This window comes from Poromitra crassiceps, assembly GCF_964638095.1.
Source record: "Poromitra crassiceps genome assembly, chromosome: 11".
Lineage (NCBI taxonomy): Eukaryota > Metazoa > Chordata > Actinopteri > Beryciformes > Melamphaidae > Poromitra > Poromitra crassiceps.
The window spans coordinates 41474823-41493157 of record NC_139643.1 but is presented as its reverse complement, the minus strand read 5'-3'; the positions used below and the strand labels follow the sequence as shown (position 1 = coordinate 41493157).

Sequence of the window (18335 nt, the reverse complement as noted above, 5' to 3'; positions counted from 1 at the left end):
TGAGTCTTTAATTATGTTGAGCCAGAGCTTACATTGAGCACAAAACACCAAAACAATGATCACCAAAGCTATAACCAAAATGAAGAAATATTATCAGTAAGTTTCAGGCTGATACAAATAAACTCTCACTTGACTATATATATCTCATTGCATTTTGAATGTCATCTGTTACAATGTTGTAATCTTAAGAACAAAATCCAAACAGCCATCACAAATCCTCATCATGCTATCAGTACTCTGTCTCCTCATGTCTTTCAGTACCTTTCCTTCACTGCTTTTCTCCCCCTGCTGGTCAGAGTTTCAACACAACTGTTACAATTTGACAAAGAGGAAGTTTATTCAAAAGGTTTAGAAAAAGACATGAAAAGACATCAGCTGCAGCCGAGCATCACACACAGCGCACAGCGGCCAAGCTGCGGGTGGGGAGCCCACACAGCTGCTCTCCTGTAAAATCTACTAGGGGTATACTAATACACTTACACCCCTTTGATGCCAAGCCATTTAAGTAAATATTAATAAAGGTCTATCAAATCAAAGCTGTTTTGAGGAACTGTCACTCCTTCATCTCACAGATCCACTTGTTATTTGTGTCACATGTCTGGTCATTCCATTTGGTTGATCCCTGTAGCTCAACACAGTCCTCCCTGTAATAAGCATCATCAGGCTGCCCCTGTTTCCAGTACCTGAAACAGAGGAGGACAAGGAGTCAAACCCTGTTGTGAAGACATCATCCATACTGTAGCTACAGTGCCTCTGAAATCTCACACCAATGAGTCAGAACAAATTAATGTGATCTGATCTTACGATGTGGTCAGACTCAGAGGTGATCCATCCACCCATCTCCAGGTCCCTTCTCTCCTTAAGTCTGTCAGACCAATCCACACCCACCTCTTTAGTCCAACTAGGAAGTCCTGTTTGTGGAGATGCAATTATTATTAGAGGGTTCACACACACACACACACACACACACACACCACCCCATTCAATCAGCGTTATCAGTGTGTTATCACTCCATTCATATTGGCCAGTAGGGCCCTATTTACCTGCTAGTAGGTGCAGAAGGCTGTTATCAGTGATTAGGGATCAGCCATGTTTGATCCCCAGGGTTTCCAAAGTCTACATTTCACCTGTAAATCATATTTTAACGTTTTTTGTTATTTAACCCTAAACTTTAACCTTAACCTAACCTTAACCAAGTTGTTTTATTTGCCTAAATATAGAGCCTTCCCCACCTACTAGCAGGCCACTAGGTCCCTATTGGCCGATATGAATGGTGCTGATGACATGCCTACTGATTGAATGGGGTGATTTTAGTCAAATGGGGAGTGCTCGCGCGCGCGCACGCGCACACACACACACACACACACACACACACACACACACACACACACACACACACACACCTGTTCCTCTTTGCTGTTGATGATCACCAGATCAGCTCCTCTCTTCAGACAGTCCTGTCTGCTCTCTTCCCAGGTTTCCTCCTCACCAGAGACGTAGTACCAGTGGGATTCAAATTGAGTCCAACAATTATACTTTCGGGCTGCAACAATTCAACACAACACAACATGTATGTTAAATGATCACACACACTCACACATAAAATGAAACTATGTGAACTGCTTTCATAATGATATTTAACTTGTTGTGATCAAAATGTACTCACTCTTAGTACATAAACTCTCTTGCAGGCTGTAGCAAATGGCCGGTAACTGGTCTCCCTCATTAGTCGGGCTGTTGCAACTGGTCTGTAACTGGTCTCTCTCCTTAGTCATGCTGTTGTAACTGGTCTGAAACCGGTCTCTCTCCTTAGTCATGCTGTTGTAACTGGTCTGAAACCGGTCTCTCTCCTTAGTCATGCTGTTGTAACTGGTCTGAAACCGGTCTCTCTCCTTAGTCATGCTGTTGTAACTGGTCTGAAACTGGTCTCTCTCCTTAGTCATGCTGTTGTAACTGGTCTGAAACCGGTCTCTCTCCTTAGTCATGCTGTTGTAACTGGTCTGTAACTGGTCTTTCTCCTTAGTCAGGTTGTTGTAACTGGTCTGTAACTGGTCTCTCTCCTTAGTCAGGTTGTTGTAACTGGTCTGTAACTGGTCTCTCTCCTTAGTCAGGTTGTTGTAACTGGCCTGTAACTGGTCTTTGTCTCTGGTCAGGTTAGCATCGTCCACCCACAGATTCCTCTCCTCGTTCCTGCTGGTTTTGTCCTGAATAACTGCCATAGGAGATAAACAACATGTTGGGGGATCATTAACATTCACATGACTTATTTAGATCATCTATAACAGCTTCACCAAACTGAAAACTCACATTGGAGTCCCAGGCTGATGATCCCAGCCAGGAGGAGAAGACACAGCAGCCCCAGAAACACTGTGGCAACTCGGAAAGGATTCCTCTTCTCTGAGCTTACAGTGACTGGAGTGACTGTGGGCACAAATGAACTGTGTTGGGGAACGTTGCTTTTAAAAGTCATTAGTAAGGCACATTATTAGTTATGGTACAAACCTACTCGTTATTAAACTCTGTCAAAAGCATGTGAGAGCAATACAACTTGCACTGCCGAGTGTACTGTCAATCATTTTAAAATGCAACACAATATTATGCTGTGTTTTTAAAACAGTGAGCAAATGTCATTAAATATGAAGGAGACTTAGCTTGCACTTTTACAATGAGTGGCATGTTGTCTGCACAAGATGCTGTGAGATTTTCTCTCTTTTTCTTTTTACATTTCAATATTGGCTATTAACAAAAATGGAATGATCAGTGAACATAAAATAAAATAAACATTCTAATTTGAAAAAGTAACGCATAACAAAAACTGAAAAGGTGTCACTAGTTGCCACAAAAAAGATATATACTGTAGATAGATAGATAGATAGATAGATAGATAGATAGATAGATAGATAGATAGATACTTTGGTTTTGACCGCCAGCAGTGTCCGGTGGCGTACTCCTCTCCACCGAGGGGTTGTCATAAATCCTCACGCTGTCTGCGCTCTCATAGATGTCCACAATCTTCTCCTCCCTCTCGCCTCTCTGATATCTAACTTTCTTGGTGAAGTCTACCTTGGCGTACAGATCAGCAGCAGACATCACTGTAGAATCACTGTGTTTTCATCAGCTGTGTACCTGAATCAGTTCAGATGTACTCTACTCTACTGTAGGGCGCTCTATTCTGCTCTGCTCAACACTCCAGCAACTCACTGTGTTCCAACTGTATTCTCTTCAGGAAATACAGACGTAGACGTATACAACTTAAGTAAGGGGGAAATATAAAAAAGAGGAAGTCATGCGTATTATTTCTTTTCACAAACCGCAGTGCTTACGATGTAATTTGGTAGTACAGTAGTTGGGTTGGAGGGGGAGGGGGGGGGGGGTGGATCAGAGTGTATTTTTATTCTTGTATTCTCTTATTGTCAATATAATCTATTATCAATAAAGGATCACATTACATGGGTTGTTGTAATACTGGCAGCTTTGTGGCTCATAAAATCACAGCTGGACAAAAGCACCTTCCTGAGCACATGTGGTGGGGAGGTGTACGTGCTACGTACGGGATGTGTGTCAGCTGGGTTCTGTAAACCTGTAAATTCTTCTTTGTCGGATTTACTGAAGATTTTGTGCGACGACTTCACACACTAAAGCTCAGCATCATTGTTGAACATTTTAAGTTTCATTCCAAAGTGAGACAGCAGGAACAGTCGGTCTCATTGTTATAGCTGAACTGAGGAGGTTCACTGAACACTGTGGGTTTGAGACAACAGTGCATCACATGATCAGAGACAGACGTGTGGCGTTAATGACAACCGCGTTCAGCGGCGTTTGCTATCAGAAGCGGATGACAAACTGACGTTGGCAAGAGCAATGAAATTAGCAACCTCCATGGAAACAGCGGCTAAAGATGTAGACGAGGAGCTTTTTCCTGAAGGGAGATTGTTGCTTTTTCTGCTGGCTGGTTTTGTGGGCCAATAATAATAACCTTTGCTTCTGAGCAACTTTAGGAGTGAAGTAGCACTTCATACGGTGGCCAAGAGCGCAATCTATCGCTGAGAATTGGTATTCTGCCTCTTGCCATTGAAGTAGGGCGGTTCACAGCTATACCAGAAGAGAACAGGATATGCAATGTCTGTGATCTAAAGGATGTTGAAAATGAGTTTCATTTCATGTTTTATTGTACTTTATATGATGATTTGAGGATTTCCTTATTTGACGAAATGCAAAAGCAAAGACCTGAGCTCTTCTGGGCAGATGATGGCCAGAAGTTGGAGTGGTTGTTTAAGACTGAGGTATTTAAGACTGCTAACTTTATCTCTAGGGCCTGGAATAGAAGGCAAGCACAGCTCTTTAAGTAGGTTCAGGTGGTGGTTTTCATGCTGTACAACTTTACTGTATGTATTTTGGGTGTTTTCTGTTGGTTTTATGTTTTGATCATTGTTTGTTTAAATGATGAACAGTAAAAGTGTCCTGTAAGCCCATGTGGGCTGGGCTTCATTCGAAGCATGACACTTAAATAAAGAAAATCAATCAATCAATCAAAATCTATCGTATGGAGGTGAAAACACGGATTGACGTAAAAACACGTCAATGGCGGGGAATGAGTTTACATATTTATATTCATGTAATATTGAGCTAGAATATGAATTAGAATATAGGATAGTAGAAACTGTGTTGTCATGCTGCGATGCTAGCATTACTTATGTCAGCATGCAATTTGAGCTGACCTAAGAGCTGTTAGGATCCTGCTATCCACAAGGCTTGGTCAGTGTCAAAAGTGGGGTTTTGCTAGGTGTCAAAATGGCATAAGTTTAAGTGAAGTTACACCCTTTTGACAGTAAACAACTTTTGCTGTCTTTGCAGTGAGCATGTGTGTCTGTGCGTGCGTGCGTGCATGCGTGCACGCGTGCGTCGACTGCCCATTGCTTGTCCCCTTGTAGCCTACTGTACAGTATAATGAGGTGCTGTTGTCCAAAGTAAACCAAGAGCCAGTAGACATTTCTGCTGAAATACTAAATGTATTCCTTTTTATTTTTTTAAACAGTGTCATCAATTCTCAAGCTCATTTGAATATCAAATATTATCTTACATTTGCTGCTACGTTTCAGATAGAAACAGCATCACATAACACTGATTGTTATCACTAGAGAATATCTGTATGAGGGCTTTAATAAACGTTTTCAGATGTGTGCAGTAAAAACACAACTCACATCTATCTGAGTGGTAGAGGTGCAGCATGAATGTCAACAGAGGCTCAGTAAAAAATGAACAGTAATCTCTACGCACAACAGAGTAAAGTTGCTCTGAGGCCCGAAAGCTAATCTTGATCTAATCCTCTTTCTGATTGGGCTACTGGCATTTTTTGCCTGAATAACAATACTGACAAAATGCTTCACAAAAGCAGCAGCAGGCAAATCCAATAGTTGTGTTTTGAATTCAGGCCACAGGCCACACTTGCTGTTGGCATCTTTTCTCCAGGCAGTTGAGTGATATGAATTTCTATTCCCACTCTTTCCGGGTCAAATTAAATCTATAGCATCTGGTAAACTGCTATATATTGTTTTCGATCTTTAGATTTTACAACTCAATACATCTGCTCTGCGGCTGTTAAGCTAGATAGAATTTAGATTCTGATTCCTCTGACAGGACAGCTAGAAGTCTGTTTAGTAGCGGTGAGGGAGAAAAGAGGAACAGTCCGGCAGGCCTGGTTGTCAGCCGCTATAGGACGAATCAGCGTGACGTCACTTGACACCCAGAAATGTGGAACCCCGCGGCAGATAATAGTATGAGTTGTGCCAAACAAACGTTAATATCTCAAAAACTATACATCACATCACTTATATTTTTACCTTGACTTGAAGTTCAAGTTCAAGTTTATTCGTATGTCCCAGAAGGGCACTTTGGGTTGCAGTAAGACATAACAACATAGAAAACAGGCATAACATCAACAACTTTCGTGGATAAAAACATAAAAGGGTAAAAACATAAACATAAAGTGCAGACAAAGTTAAACACAATTAGTACAAAGTAGCAGTTTAAAGTGCCAGTGATCAGTGCAAAGTGCAAGGCTATAGGCCAAAGTGCCAAAGTGGTCGTTTTGTCACTCGTTTTGTCACTCAGCAATACACAATTACAAGAAATAAAATAAAAGCTACAACAGTACATATTGTATAAAAGAACGCTGTGTATCAAAGAACCTCTTGTGATGAGAAGAGACTGTGTGTGCGTGTGCACATGTGCAAGCACAACACTCCTATATAGAAATCATGAACAGACAGGAACAACATCAACAACACGATCAAGGCAAACTTCTTCTCCCAAACCAGTAGCTTATTGTATTGAAGGTTTTATTGTGAATAATTTGTGTGCATTCATACTTTGTAAGATCCAAGCACATTACTTGAGGCCCATTCTGACTAGGACGGAGATAGAGCACCCTTCCCTGAATTAACATCAGTGCTGTATTTTGTTTTGCTGACACTAGATGGGGCTGTACCATGACACAAAAAATGAGCTGATACAAGTTGAGGGAGGCTCTTCTGCAGAACAGGTGCACATCTCCCTCTGCCAAAACAACCAAACAAGCCTAACTATCATTACTATCATTACACTAACTATCAAGTGGGATAATGTATACTGAGCCGGTGATTACTGGAAATAATGACCTTCAGGTGAATATTAAGCCCTCCGCTGCGCGTCGGGCTAAATCATTCACCTGTCGGTCATTATTTCCACAGTAATCACCGGCTCAGTATACATTATCCCTTACAGAACACGGCCTACAACTAAATCATTCAATAATCTGACAAAAATAATTATTCAAATAGATTTTTTAATAGCGTTTTCAACACAAAGCGGTTTCATTCGTAATTGGCACAAGACACCACAGCTGCAACTGGTTGGCCTAATTAGTAGCGTCTGCGGACAAAATGCTCTTACCAACTGATTAATCCAGGTGTGGCAGAGCAGCGGTCGGTTGTCGAGAAATAATGACCGGTGAATATTGTTGATTGACCAATCAGAATCGAGTATTCGAGAGAGCCGTGTTCTAAAAGCGGGATAATGTATACTGAGCCGGTGATTACTGGAAATAATGACCTTCAGGTGAATATTAAGCCCTCCGCTGCGCGTCGGGCTAAATCATTCACCTGTCGGTCATTATTTCCACAGTAATCACCGGCTCAGTATACATTATCCCTTACGTATAACTTACATGTAAGTCAGATCAAACTCTGAAAGTGTTTCCCCCCCCCACCGGCCATGGACATTATCCCATATTTGTCACTTTAAATGACTTCTTACTTTGCACTTTATACTTTGAGTCTGTTTTTCTCTATTGCTCTACTATTGATGTGACCACTGTGCTGCATACTTGACGTTTGTAAACCTGCTTACTGTGACTATCAGAGTGAATCTTGAATCTTGACTGAGGGCTATGAAGCACTGCAGGAGATTAAGCCCCGCCCCCACCCTTATCCCACATGTCCTGTGAGTGAGACCCAACCAACCAATAACCCTCACCCCCAGTATACCATACACTAAAACACTACATTATTGTAATCATATAATTTTGAACGCTGATGCTTTGAGAGACTGTAAAGTAATTATTCACAATGTATTTAAAAGTCAATTTTGCCACTCGTTATCACTAATTGATTGTGATTCAAGCTGTATCTAATTGAAAACTTTTATATTTCCTTTTGCACCTATCAGGGCTTCCTCTTTCCCGGGAAGAATTCCCTGGCACACAGGAACTGATGCCTTTTATGTTTCCTGCATGTTTCCTGTTTGGAATAAATACAAGACAGGGGAAGTTTACAGTGAGTCTTTAATTATGTTGAGACAGAGCTTACATTGAGCACAAAACACCAAAACAATGATCACCAAAGCTATAACCAAAATGAAGAAATATTATCAGTTTCAGGCTGATACAAATAAACTCTGACTTGACTACATCTCATTGCATTTTGAATATCATATGTTACAATGTTGTAATCTTAAGAGCAAAATCCAAACAGCCATCACACATCCTCATCATGCTATCAGTACTCTGTCTCCTCATTTATTTCAGTACCTTTCCTTCACTGCTTTTCTCCCCCTGCTGGTCAGAGTTTCAACACAACATTACAATTTGACAAAGAGGAAGTTTATTCAAAAGGTTTAGAAAAAGACATGAAAAGACATCCACTGCAGCCGAGCATCACACACAGCGGCCAAGCTGCAGGTGAGGAGCCCGCACACCTGCTCTCCTGTAAAATCTACTAGGGGTATACTAATACACTTACACCCCTTTGATGCCAAGACATTTAAGTAAATATTAATAAAGGGGTATCAAATCAAAGCTGTTCTGAGGAACTGTCACACCTTCATCTCACAGATCCAGTAGTTATTTTTGTCACATGACCGGTCATTCCATTTGTTTGATACCTGTAGCTAAACACAGTCCTCGTTGGCAGAAGCATCATCAGGCTGCCCCCGTTTCCAGTACCTGAAACAGAGGAGGACAAGGAGTCAAACCCTGTGGTGAAGACATCATCCATACTGTAGCTACAGTGCCTCTGAAATCTCACACCAATGAGTCAGAACAAATTAATGTGATCTGATCTTACGCTGCCGCTGTGGTCAGAGGTGATCCATCCACCCATCTCCAGGTCTCTTCTCTCTCTATGTCTGTCAGACCAATCCACACCCTCCTGTTTAGTCCAACCAGGAAGTCCTGTTAGTGGAGATGCAATTAGAGGGTTCACGTACATGCACACGCACACACACACACACACACACACACACACACACACACACACACACACACACACACACACACACACACACACACACACACACACACACACACACACCAGTTCCTCTTGGCTGTTGATGATGACCAGATCAGCTCCTCTCTTCAGACAGTCCTGCCTGCTCTCTTCCCAGGTTTTCTGCTCATCAGAGACGTCGTACCAGTGGGATTCAAATTGAGTCCAACAATTATACTTTCGGGCTGCAACAATTCAACAAAACAAAGCATGTACCGTAAATTCCGGACTATAAGCCGCACCGGTGTATAAGCCGCACCTGCAAAGTTGACCATTTTTTTCTTATATAAGCCGCACCGGACTATAAGCCACGGGTGTTTTAATGGTATTTTCTTTTTTTTTGTGTGTTTTAATGTTTAATTACCATATGTAAGGGACAGCACAGAGGGGATTGTCGGGAAAGAGATGGCTGTTTGAGGAAGCTCCCATTTATTAACATTTCAACAAAACAACATAACACAACACCACCTGTGTTGTTTTTTACAGTGCACACAGTGTCATACAGTGTCATACAGTGTGGTGAAAAGAGGGCAAGAGAGGAAATTAAAACTTATTATAGTTATATAGGATTTATAGTTAGAAAGAGTGCTAAAAAAGAGAGATTTTCTTTTTTTTTTTGAAAAAATCCATAGATAAGCCGCACCGTTATATAAGCCGCAGGGGCCAAAAAAGGCCAAAAAACGGGAAAAAAGGTGCGGCTTATAGTCCGGAATTTACGGTATGTTAAATGATCACACACACTCACACATAAAATAATAACTATGTGAACTGCTTTCATAATGATATTTAACTTGTTGTGATCAAAATGTACTCACTCTGGGTACATACACTATCTTGCAGGCTGTAGCAAATGGTCTGTAACTGGTCTCCCTCATAAGTCAGGTTGTTGTAACTGGTCTGTAACTGGTCTCTCTCCTTAGTCAGGTTGTTGTAACTGGTCTGAAACTGGTCTCTCTCCTTAGTCAGGTTGTTGTAACTGGTCTGTAACTGGTCTCTCTCCTTAGTCAGGTTGTTGTAACTGGTCTGTAACTGGTCTCTCTCCTTAGTCAGGTTGTTGTAACTGGTCTGTAACTGGTCTCTCTCCTTAGTCAGGTTGTTGTAACTGGTCTGTAACTGGTCTCTCTCCTTAGTCAGGTTGTTGTAACTGGTCTGTAACTGGTCTTTCTCTATGGTCAGGTTAGCATCGTCCACCCGCAGATTTCTCTCCTCGTTCCTGCTGGTTTTGTCCTGAATAACTGTCATAGGAGACAAACAACATGTTGGGGAATTATTAACATTCACATGACTTATTTAGATGATCTATAACAGCATCACCAAACTGAAAACTCACATTGGAGTCCCAGGCTGATGATCCCAGCCAGGAGGAGAAGACACAGCAGCCCCAGAAACACTGTGGCAGCTCGGAAAGGATTCCTCTTCTCTGAGCTTACAGTGACTGGAGTGACTGTGGACACAAATGAACTGTGTTGGGGAACGTTGTTTTGAAAAGTTATTAATAAGGCACATTATTAGTTATGGTACAAACCTACTCATTATTAAACTCTGTCAAAAGCATGTGAGAGCAATACAACTTGCACTGCCGAGTGTACCGTCAACCATTTTAAAATGCAACACAATATTATGCTATGTTTTTAAAACAGTAAGCAAATGTCATTAAATATGAAGGAGACTTAGCACCTTTACAATTAGTGGCATGTTGTCTGCACAGGATGCTGTGAGATTTTCTCTCTTTTTTACATTTCAATATTGGCTATAACAAAAATGGAATGATCCATGAACAAAAAATAAAATAAAATAAACATTCTAATTTTAAAAAGTAACTCATAACAAAAACTGAAAAGGTGTCACTAGTTGCCACAAAAAAAATAGATACTATAGGTAGATCGATAGATAGATAGATAGATAGATACTTTGGTTTTGACCCTCAGCAGTGTCCGGTGGCGTGCTCCTCTCCACCGAGGGGTTCTCATAAATCCTCACGCTGTCTGCGCTCTCATAGATGTCCACAATCCTCTCCTCCCACTCGTCTCTCTGATATCTAACTATCTTGGTGAGGTCTACCTTAGCGTACAGATCATCAGACATCACTGTAGAATCACGTGTTTTCATCAGCTGTGTACCTGAATCAGTTCAGATGTACTCTACTCTACTGTAGGGCGCTCTATTCTGCTCTGCTCAACACTCCAACAACTCACTGTGTCCCAACTGTATTCTCTTCAGGAAATACAGACGTAGACGTATACAACTTAAGTAAGGGGAAAATAGAAAAAAGACACGCGTATTATTTCTTTTCACAAACCGCAGTGCTTACGATGTAATTTGGTAGTAGTTGGGTTGGAGGGGGAGGGGGGGTGGATCAGAGTGTCTTTTTATTCTTGTATTCTCTTATTGTCAATATAATCTATTATCTATAAAGGATCACATTACATGGGTTGTTGTAATACTGTCAGCTTTGTGGCTCATAAAATCACAGCTGGACAAAAGCATCTTCCTGAGCACATGTGGTGGGGAAGTGTACGTGCTACGTACGGTACGATTTTGTGCAACGACTTCACACTAAAGCTCAGCGTCATTGTTGAACATTTTAAGTTTCATTCCAAAGTGAGACAGCAGGAACAGTCAGTCTCATTGTTATAGCTGAACTGAGGAGGTTCACTGAACACTGTGGGTTTGAGACAACAGTGCATCACATGATCAGAGACAGACGTGTGGCATTAATGACAACTGCATTCAGCAGCGTTTGCTATCGGAAGCGGATGACAAACTGACGTTGGCAAGAGCAATGGAATTAGCAACCTCCATGGAAACAGCAGCTAAAGATGTAGACGAGGAGCCTTCTCCTGAAGGGAGATTGTTGCTTTTTCTGCTGGCTGGTTTTGTGGGCCAATAATAATAACCTTTGCTTCTGGGCATCTTTAGGAGTGAAGTAGCACTTCATACGGTGGCCAAGAGCGCATTCTATCATATGGAGGTGAAAACACGGATTGACGTAAAAACACGTCAATGGCGGGGAATGAGTTTACATATTTATATTCATGTAATATTGACCTAGAATATGAATTAGAATATAGGATAGTAGAAACTGTGTTGTCATGCTGCGATGCTAGTATTACTTATGTCAGCATGCATTTTGAGCTGACCTAGGAGCTGTTAGGATCCTGCTACCCACAAGGCTTGGTCAGTGTCAAAAGTGGGGTTTTGCTAGGTGTCAAAATGGCATAAGTTTAAGTGAAGTTACACCCTTTTGACAGTAAACAAACTCTACTTCTGCTGTCTTTGCAGTGTGCATGTGTGTGTGTGTGTGTGTGTGTGTGTGTGTGTGTGTGTGTGTGTGTGTGCACGCGCGTGTGTGTGTGTGGGCGTGCGTGCCTGCGTGCGTGCGTGCGTCTACTGCCCATTGCTTGTCCCCTTGTAGCCTACTGTACAGTATAATAAGGTGCTGTTGTCCAAAGTAAACCAAGAGCCAGTAGACATTTCTGCTGAAATACTAAATGTATTCCTTTTTATTTTTTTAAACAGTGTCATCAATTCTCAAGCTCATTTGAATATCAAATAGAATCTTACATTTGCTGCTACGTTTCAGATAGAAACAGCATCACATAACACTGATTGTTATCAATAGATAATATCTGTATGAGGGCTTTAATAAACATTTTCAGATGTGTGCAGTAAAAACACACTGAGTGGTAGAGGAGGTGCAGCATGAATGTCAGCAGAGGCTCAATAAAAAATGTGAATCTACGCACAACAGAGTAAAGTTGCTCTGAGGCCAGAAAGCTAATCTTGATCTAATCCTCTTTCTGATTGGGCTACTGGCATGTTTTTGCCTGAATGACAATACTGACAAAATGCTTCACAAAAGCAGCAGCAGGCAAAACCAATAGTTGTGTTTTGAACTCAGGCCACACTTGCTGTTGGCATCTTTTCTCCAGGCAGTTGAGTGATATGAATTTCTATTCCCACTCTTTCCGGGTCAACTTAAATCTATAGCATCTGGTAAACTGCTATATTGTTTTTGATCTTTAGATTTTACAACTCAATACATCTGCTCTGGGGCTGTTGAGCTAGATAGAATTTAGATTCTGATTCCTTTGACAGGACAGCTAGAAGTCTGTTTAGTAGCGGTGAGGGAGAAAAGAGGAACAGTCCAGCAGGCCTGGTTGTCAGCCGCTATAGCCAGTGTTGGGGGGTAACGCATTATAAAAGTAACATACATGTAATATATTACTTTTAGCAGTAACTCACTAATGTAAATTATTAAGAATAGGATTTCAATAATATTATACCAGTTACTTTTTCAAGTAACACAAGTTACAAAATACGTTTTTTTTTTTTTTTTTTTATCAAAGCATATATTTAAATAAAGATCTAATCATTTCCTAATCAAATTGTGTGTTTTTATGCGAATAACCACTATAGATGACCATAACAAAGGAAAAGGATAAGATTTAGAATTTTGGACAGTTTACACTGACTTCAAGAGGGTTTAAATTATTTTTCGTGACGCTTCCGGCACGCCAATGTCATTCTGCTACTGCTGTTATTTTGGTGAAAGTAATGCAAAGTACTGTAGTGTAATAAGTAATTAGTTACTCTACACAAACAGTAATATTGTAAAGTAACTTATTCCTTTCAAATGAAAGTAACGTAATATATATTACATTTTGAAAGTAACTTGCCAAACACTGGCTAAATAGCAGCCTACAGTGTATCAAATAACCTCTTGTGATGAGAAGGGACTCACTGTGTGTGTGTGCACATGTGCAAGCACAACACTCCTATATAGAAATCATGAACAGAAACACACGATCAAGGCAAACTTCTTCTCCCAAACCAGTAGCTTATTGTATTGAAGGTTTTATTGTGAATAATTTGTGTGCATTCATAGTTTGTAAGATCCCAGCACATTACTTGAGGCCCATTCTAAACTAGGATGGAGATATAGCACCCTTCTCTGAATAAACATTAGTGCTGTATTTTGTTTTGCTGACACTAGATGGGGCTGTACCATGACACAAAAAATGAGCTGATACAAGTTGAGGGAGGCTCTTCTGCAGAACAGGTGCACATCTCCCTCTGCCAAAACAACCAAACAAGCCTAAATATCAGTATAACTTACATGTAAGTCAGATCAAAGTCTGAAAGTGGTTTTTCTGAGCCGTCTAAGTTGTTTTTCCGGGTTATGATTTTGTTTCAGTAATGCAGAGGAGTGGAAATTTAGCGTTAATGAGCCGCACACTCAGAGGAGCCAGATGGCATTTATGCACAGCTGTCCACCTGTCTGACTTGGTAGAGACTAAGGAAACTGCTTCTCCATCCTCGAAGCCTTTTTCATTATTCATCCCAAAAGGTGACAATTTAAAGCATAATGGACGCCATGGGAAATGTGAAAGCACAAGTTGTTAACACCGTGCACATCGATATCCCTGAATGAAGATTAGAGGGACACACAGAGGAGTCTGGTCTGTCAGAGGCGTCACAGAGGAGTAGAGTGGAAGGTGTCTGGGATGAGTCAGTAAGCACTCAAATACACCCGTTCTCTGTTGAAGCCAGGCTTAGGTTGTTTTCAAACTGTCCTGGTTAGCGGTTAGCGGTTAGCGGTTTGCCTCACATCAAGAAGGTCCCGGGTTCAAACCCTGGTCCGTCCCCGGTCCTTTCTGTGTGGAGTTTGCGTGTTCTTCCCATGATCGTGGGGGTTTCCTCCCACCGTCAAAGACATGTACTGTATGTTAGGGTTAATACTCCTCGCAGTGCCCCTGACCAAGGCACTGGCAGTCGAACTCGAGACGGTCCCTGAGCGCTCCACTGCTCCTAGCTTGCTTTTGGTATTACCGTAAAGCTTGAAAGAACATCAGGGAAAGCTTAAGCTATAGTGGCATTTTCATCTGCAATGTCTGACTCACTTTCCAAACTGCACCAGGAACGCATTGTTTTACCATTTAATTGTATCCCTGCAGCAGCAGCTGGCACCAATGCCCTCACAGCAAAGAGTTTACCAAAGCTCGCTGGGCTAATTGTACCCATCGCTAACATTTTGCACTCTGTGCCATTAGCTGTGGATAAGAGGCTGAGTAATAGAGAAACAGAAAACCAATAAACAGAGCAGGAAGAGCAATGGATTATGAGGCATCGATGTGTCAGCATGGGGAGATGAATGCATCACTGTCAGTGATGGGAGCAGGCCAAAGAGCAGCTATAGGGTCTCTTTTGGACAAATAGCCATGAAGTCCAGGAGTTTGTCCAATATGTGTACTGCTTACTAGAACAATTTGTGCAGACAATGGAAGTAAAAAAAAAAAACGTATTCGATGACTAGACAAACCAATATGGGCACTAAACTGAAGATGGTTGAGCGACAAAATCACAATTTTTTTGCAACAGCGCCCAAATGTGAGCTTGTTCATGCAGTTCTGCATATGAATGTGTATCAGTCATATATCTTGGAACAATTTATTCTGAGTTAGTATTCTGCTGATGGATGCCATTTGTCTTTCACATTCATAGAGTTCATGAGATTTAGTGGGAATAGTAAAATGTAGCAGTGAAGGAATAAAGACAGAGAGCTCCAGGACCTGCTCAGTGATAGAGACAGAGAGCTCCAGGACCTGCTCAGTGCTGCATGCCAATGACTTTTGCAACAGTTTTGCTGTGCATACTTCATCTACATAGACCTAGTGTGAGGTTCAGACCTCACAGATCAATTGGATTTTCAGTGCATATAGTAGATTTTGAATGCTGCCACCCAGGAAAGGAATCAAACTGGGTTGTTCTTCTGATAAGAAATCACAGCAGCAGGGCTGCACATAATTGTTTGTTGCCCAACCATATTGTATTGGTGGGTTATACTTTGTATTTGGACCATTGTATTTGGATCCTCCAGGGCCCAGTTGCACAAAGCACCTTAGGTTAAGAATCTTAACCGAAGGTGCTGTGTGCAACTGGGCCCAGGTCTTGACATGACAGTAGATTCAGTAGAATCTAATGACTTGGTCAAATCCTTATTTTGTATGCTAGTAAGATGGTTTGAGGATCATGGGGCTATACCACCATCCCCATTCAGAGAGAGGGGGGTCTTTTTTGTGGGAGCATGCCCTATAACCACTAGCCTGGTAAACCAGCCGGTCACGTGAACTCACATTTCATTTCGTTCTACCAGACCGTCTGGCCTCAACTCTGGGAGGGCTTTCTGCAGAAACTAGAAAGCAGACGAGCCAATCGGCGACCCGCCTCGTAGTTGACATCGTAACCGGCCAATCAGGAACGTCGCTAGCAAAACAGTAATGGCCGCCTCCTTACCTGTCCGCTGTTGGGCCAGACATTTGGAGTGAACATTGATATGGTGTAAGGAACATGTATGTTGAATGCAAGACATTTGAGTGAAAACTAACTGTCTGTGTGGAGGCACAGTGAGAGACACAAACCCTCACATTCCAAGCACTCTGCCATTTGAGTTCACACACCTATGATAAAACGGCAGGGAAGCGAGCCATTCCTTTGTTATCGAAGATTGACAAAAGGACAGCCAACTCTCCTATCTGTAAGCGAGATAAGGTGAGCCATTTGGAGTGCCTCACCAACAACACAGACACGCCCTGCACCCCACTATATGCAGGAGAAAGTCACCCAGACTTCAGTTCTAAGTAGCTGCACGCTGCAACAGGATCATCTGTACCACAGGGAGAGAGGGACAAGGCCCCACTCCTCTGGACCCAAGAATAGCATAGCCACCACCAGGCTAGTGCTACCTGCCCAGAGCTAAGCTAGCTCTGAGATCCTCTCCTCTCCTCTTCCGAAGCCGGCATCGCCGCCTCCCAGCAGACCAAAGGCGCCTCAGCTTGGCCCGCAGAGACCGACCGTCTGTTCCTCCCTCACCCCTCCTCTTCGTCTGGACAGCGGACGCGCATCCAGACCACCGTCTCCTCCCGCTGGGAAAGAGACCCCTGCAAACCGAACTCAAACTCGTGCACAGAGTAAGGGACTGGCTCTAATTTTTCCCTTTATTAGTTCGGGCAGAAGTTAGGATTGATTAGCATAAGAAGAACTGTTGTTAATATTGATTTAGTATTGTGAATTGATTTAATACTGTGAACGGAATGGTATGACTTGGAGCTATTTGTGACTGTATAAATGTGCATGAAACTGTGAATCTCTGAATGCTATTTAAGACCACCTCCGATCCTGCGTGAGCAGATCTAGGCATTAAGACAAACGGCACAATTCGTCACTAGTTAAATGCCAGCGCACAGCTGTAGTGGTGAATTGTGTCTGTTTCCCCTGCACTACTTTCTCATCCACGTGCACGCTCACATGCACGTGCTCACACACACACACACACACACACACACACACACACACACACACACACACACACACACACACACACACACACACTCACAGGGTCTTGTGGAGGCAGCCATGTTGTGATGCAACCAGTCTGCCCCCTCTAAGACCTGACCTGAGTCCCCACACACACACACACACGCACACACACACACACGCACTTCCATACCTACAGGTCAATGATTTGGAATGTGACTTAGTTATAGAAGAAATTCGTTGATTGTAATGCCCATATTCCTTTTTTATTTTACATAGAATAAATAGTGTCAGCTTTAATTGAATCCAACTGTTTCAGAGTGATTTTGTGGTATTGTGGTGAACCTCTGTTTAAGGATTTAGGACTTCACACTTCAGAGAGACTAACTGTGATTAAAGTTGGGTCCTGCGATCAAGCAGGTGGTGCCCCTAGGTTAATCCTTATCAAGGATTACATATTTGATATTTTAATAATTTTATGAAATATTAATAATTTTCGGATTATTAATATTTTATTTTACCCAACCAAATTTAATCCAAATAACGAGCACAACATTTGGAGCCCCGCCCGAGGCATCTTTCAAGCAGAATTTACCACAAATATCACAATTTTGACTGAAACACTGAGACTCCCAAATTGCATTGTGTATTCACTGTAAGCGTATGCCAAGCCTGCGGAACGCTGTAACCTCCAAAACAGCTTCCAGCCAGAACGAGCGGAGCCAGATAGAACTACCACCGTTCAAACTGACACAGACTAAATCTAACACAGACTAAATCTAACACAGACTAAATCTAACACAGTTCAATCGTTTTGATTTAATAACCCCTTATTTCAAGCGTGTATAACTGCTAAACTCCTAAAATTAGGCAACTAGAGTTGAATTAAAACCTGCTTATATTTAAAATTCAACCACAGGACTTTCGCAAACACAGTTTGACTATAAGCCTATTTACGTTTGCCTCTCAAGTCAAGTTATTTGACATTCAAGCTACAGGTACGAGCTCCACCTAAAGCTTAAGAAAAGTGCACTGACCAGCAGGTAAGATGTCAGAGCACAACAGCCAGAGTGCTGCTGCAGAGCACTCGGCCTCGCCCGACCAGCTGCTACATGAAGCGCTCATGACAGCAGTTCCTCCGGAGAGAGGACAGATCGAATATCTGCGGAAGCTCACAGAATCAGAATGTGAGAAAATGTTGGAAGGAAAAGCAGCCGC

The 18335-nt window shown here is 42.0% G+C and overlaps 1 protein-coding gene across 1 annotated transcript in view; it reads right to left on the bottom strand.

The window, feature by feature from the left end:
- The window catches only part of LOC310785026 (uncharacterized protein), a gene marked incomplete at both ends in the record, with an annotated part of 30165 nt that extends 19279 nt beyond the window's left edge, over nt 1-10886 (bottom strand). The window contains 4 exons of the mRNA XM_083646026.1: nt 1714-2126; nt 9657-10036; nt 10132-10245; nt 10712-10886. Coding sequence (XP_083502152.1) covers nt 1714-2126; nt 9657-10036; nt 10132-10245; nt 10712-10886 — 1082 coding nt within the window. The remainder of the gene's footprint in view (nt 1-1713; nt 2127-9656; nt 10037-10131; nt 10246-10711) is intronic.
- Between the last annotated feature and the right edge of the window lie 7449 nt (nt 10887-18335).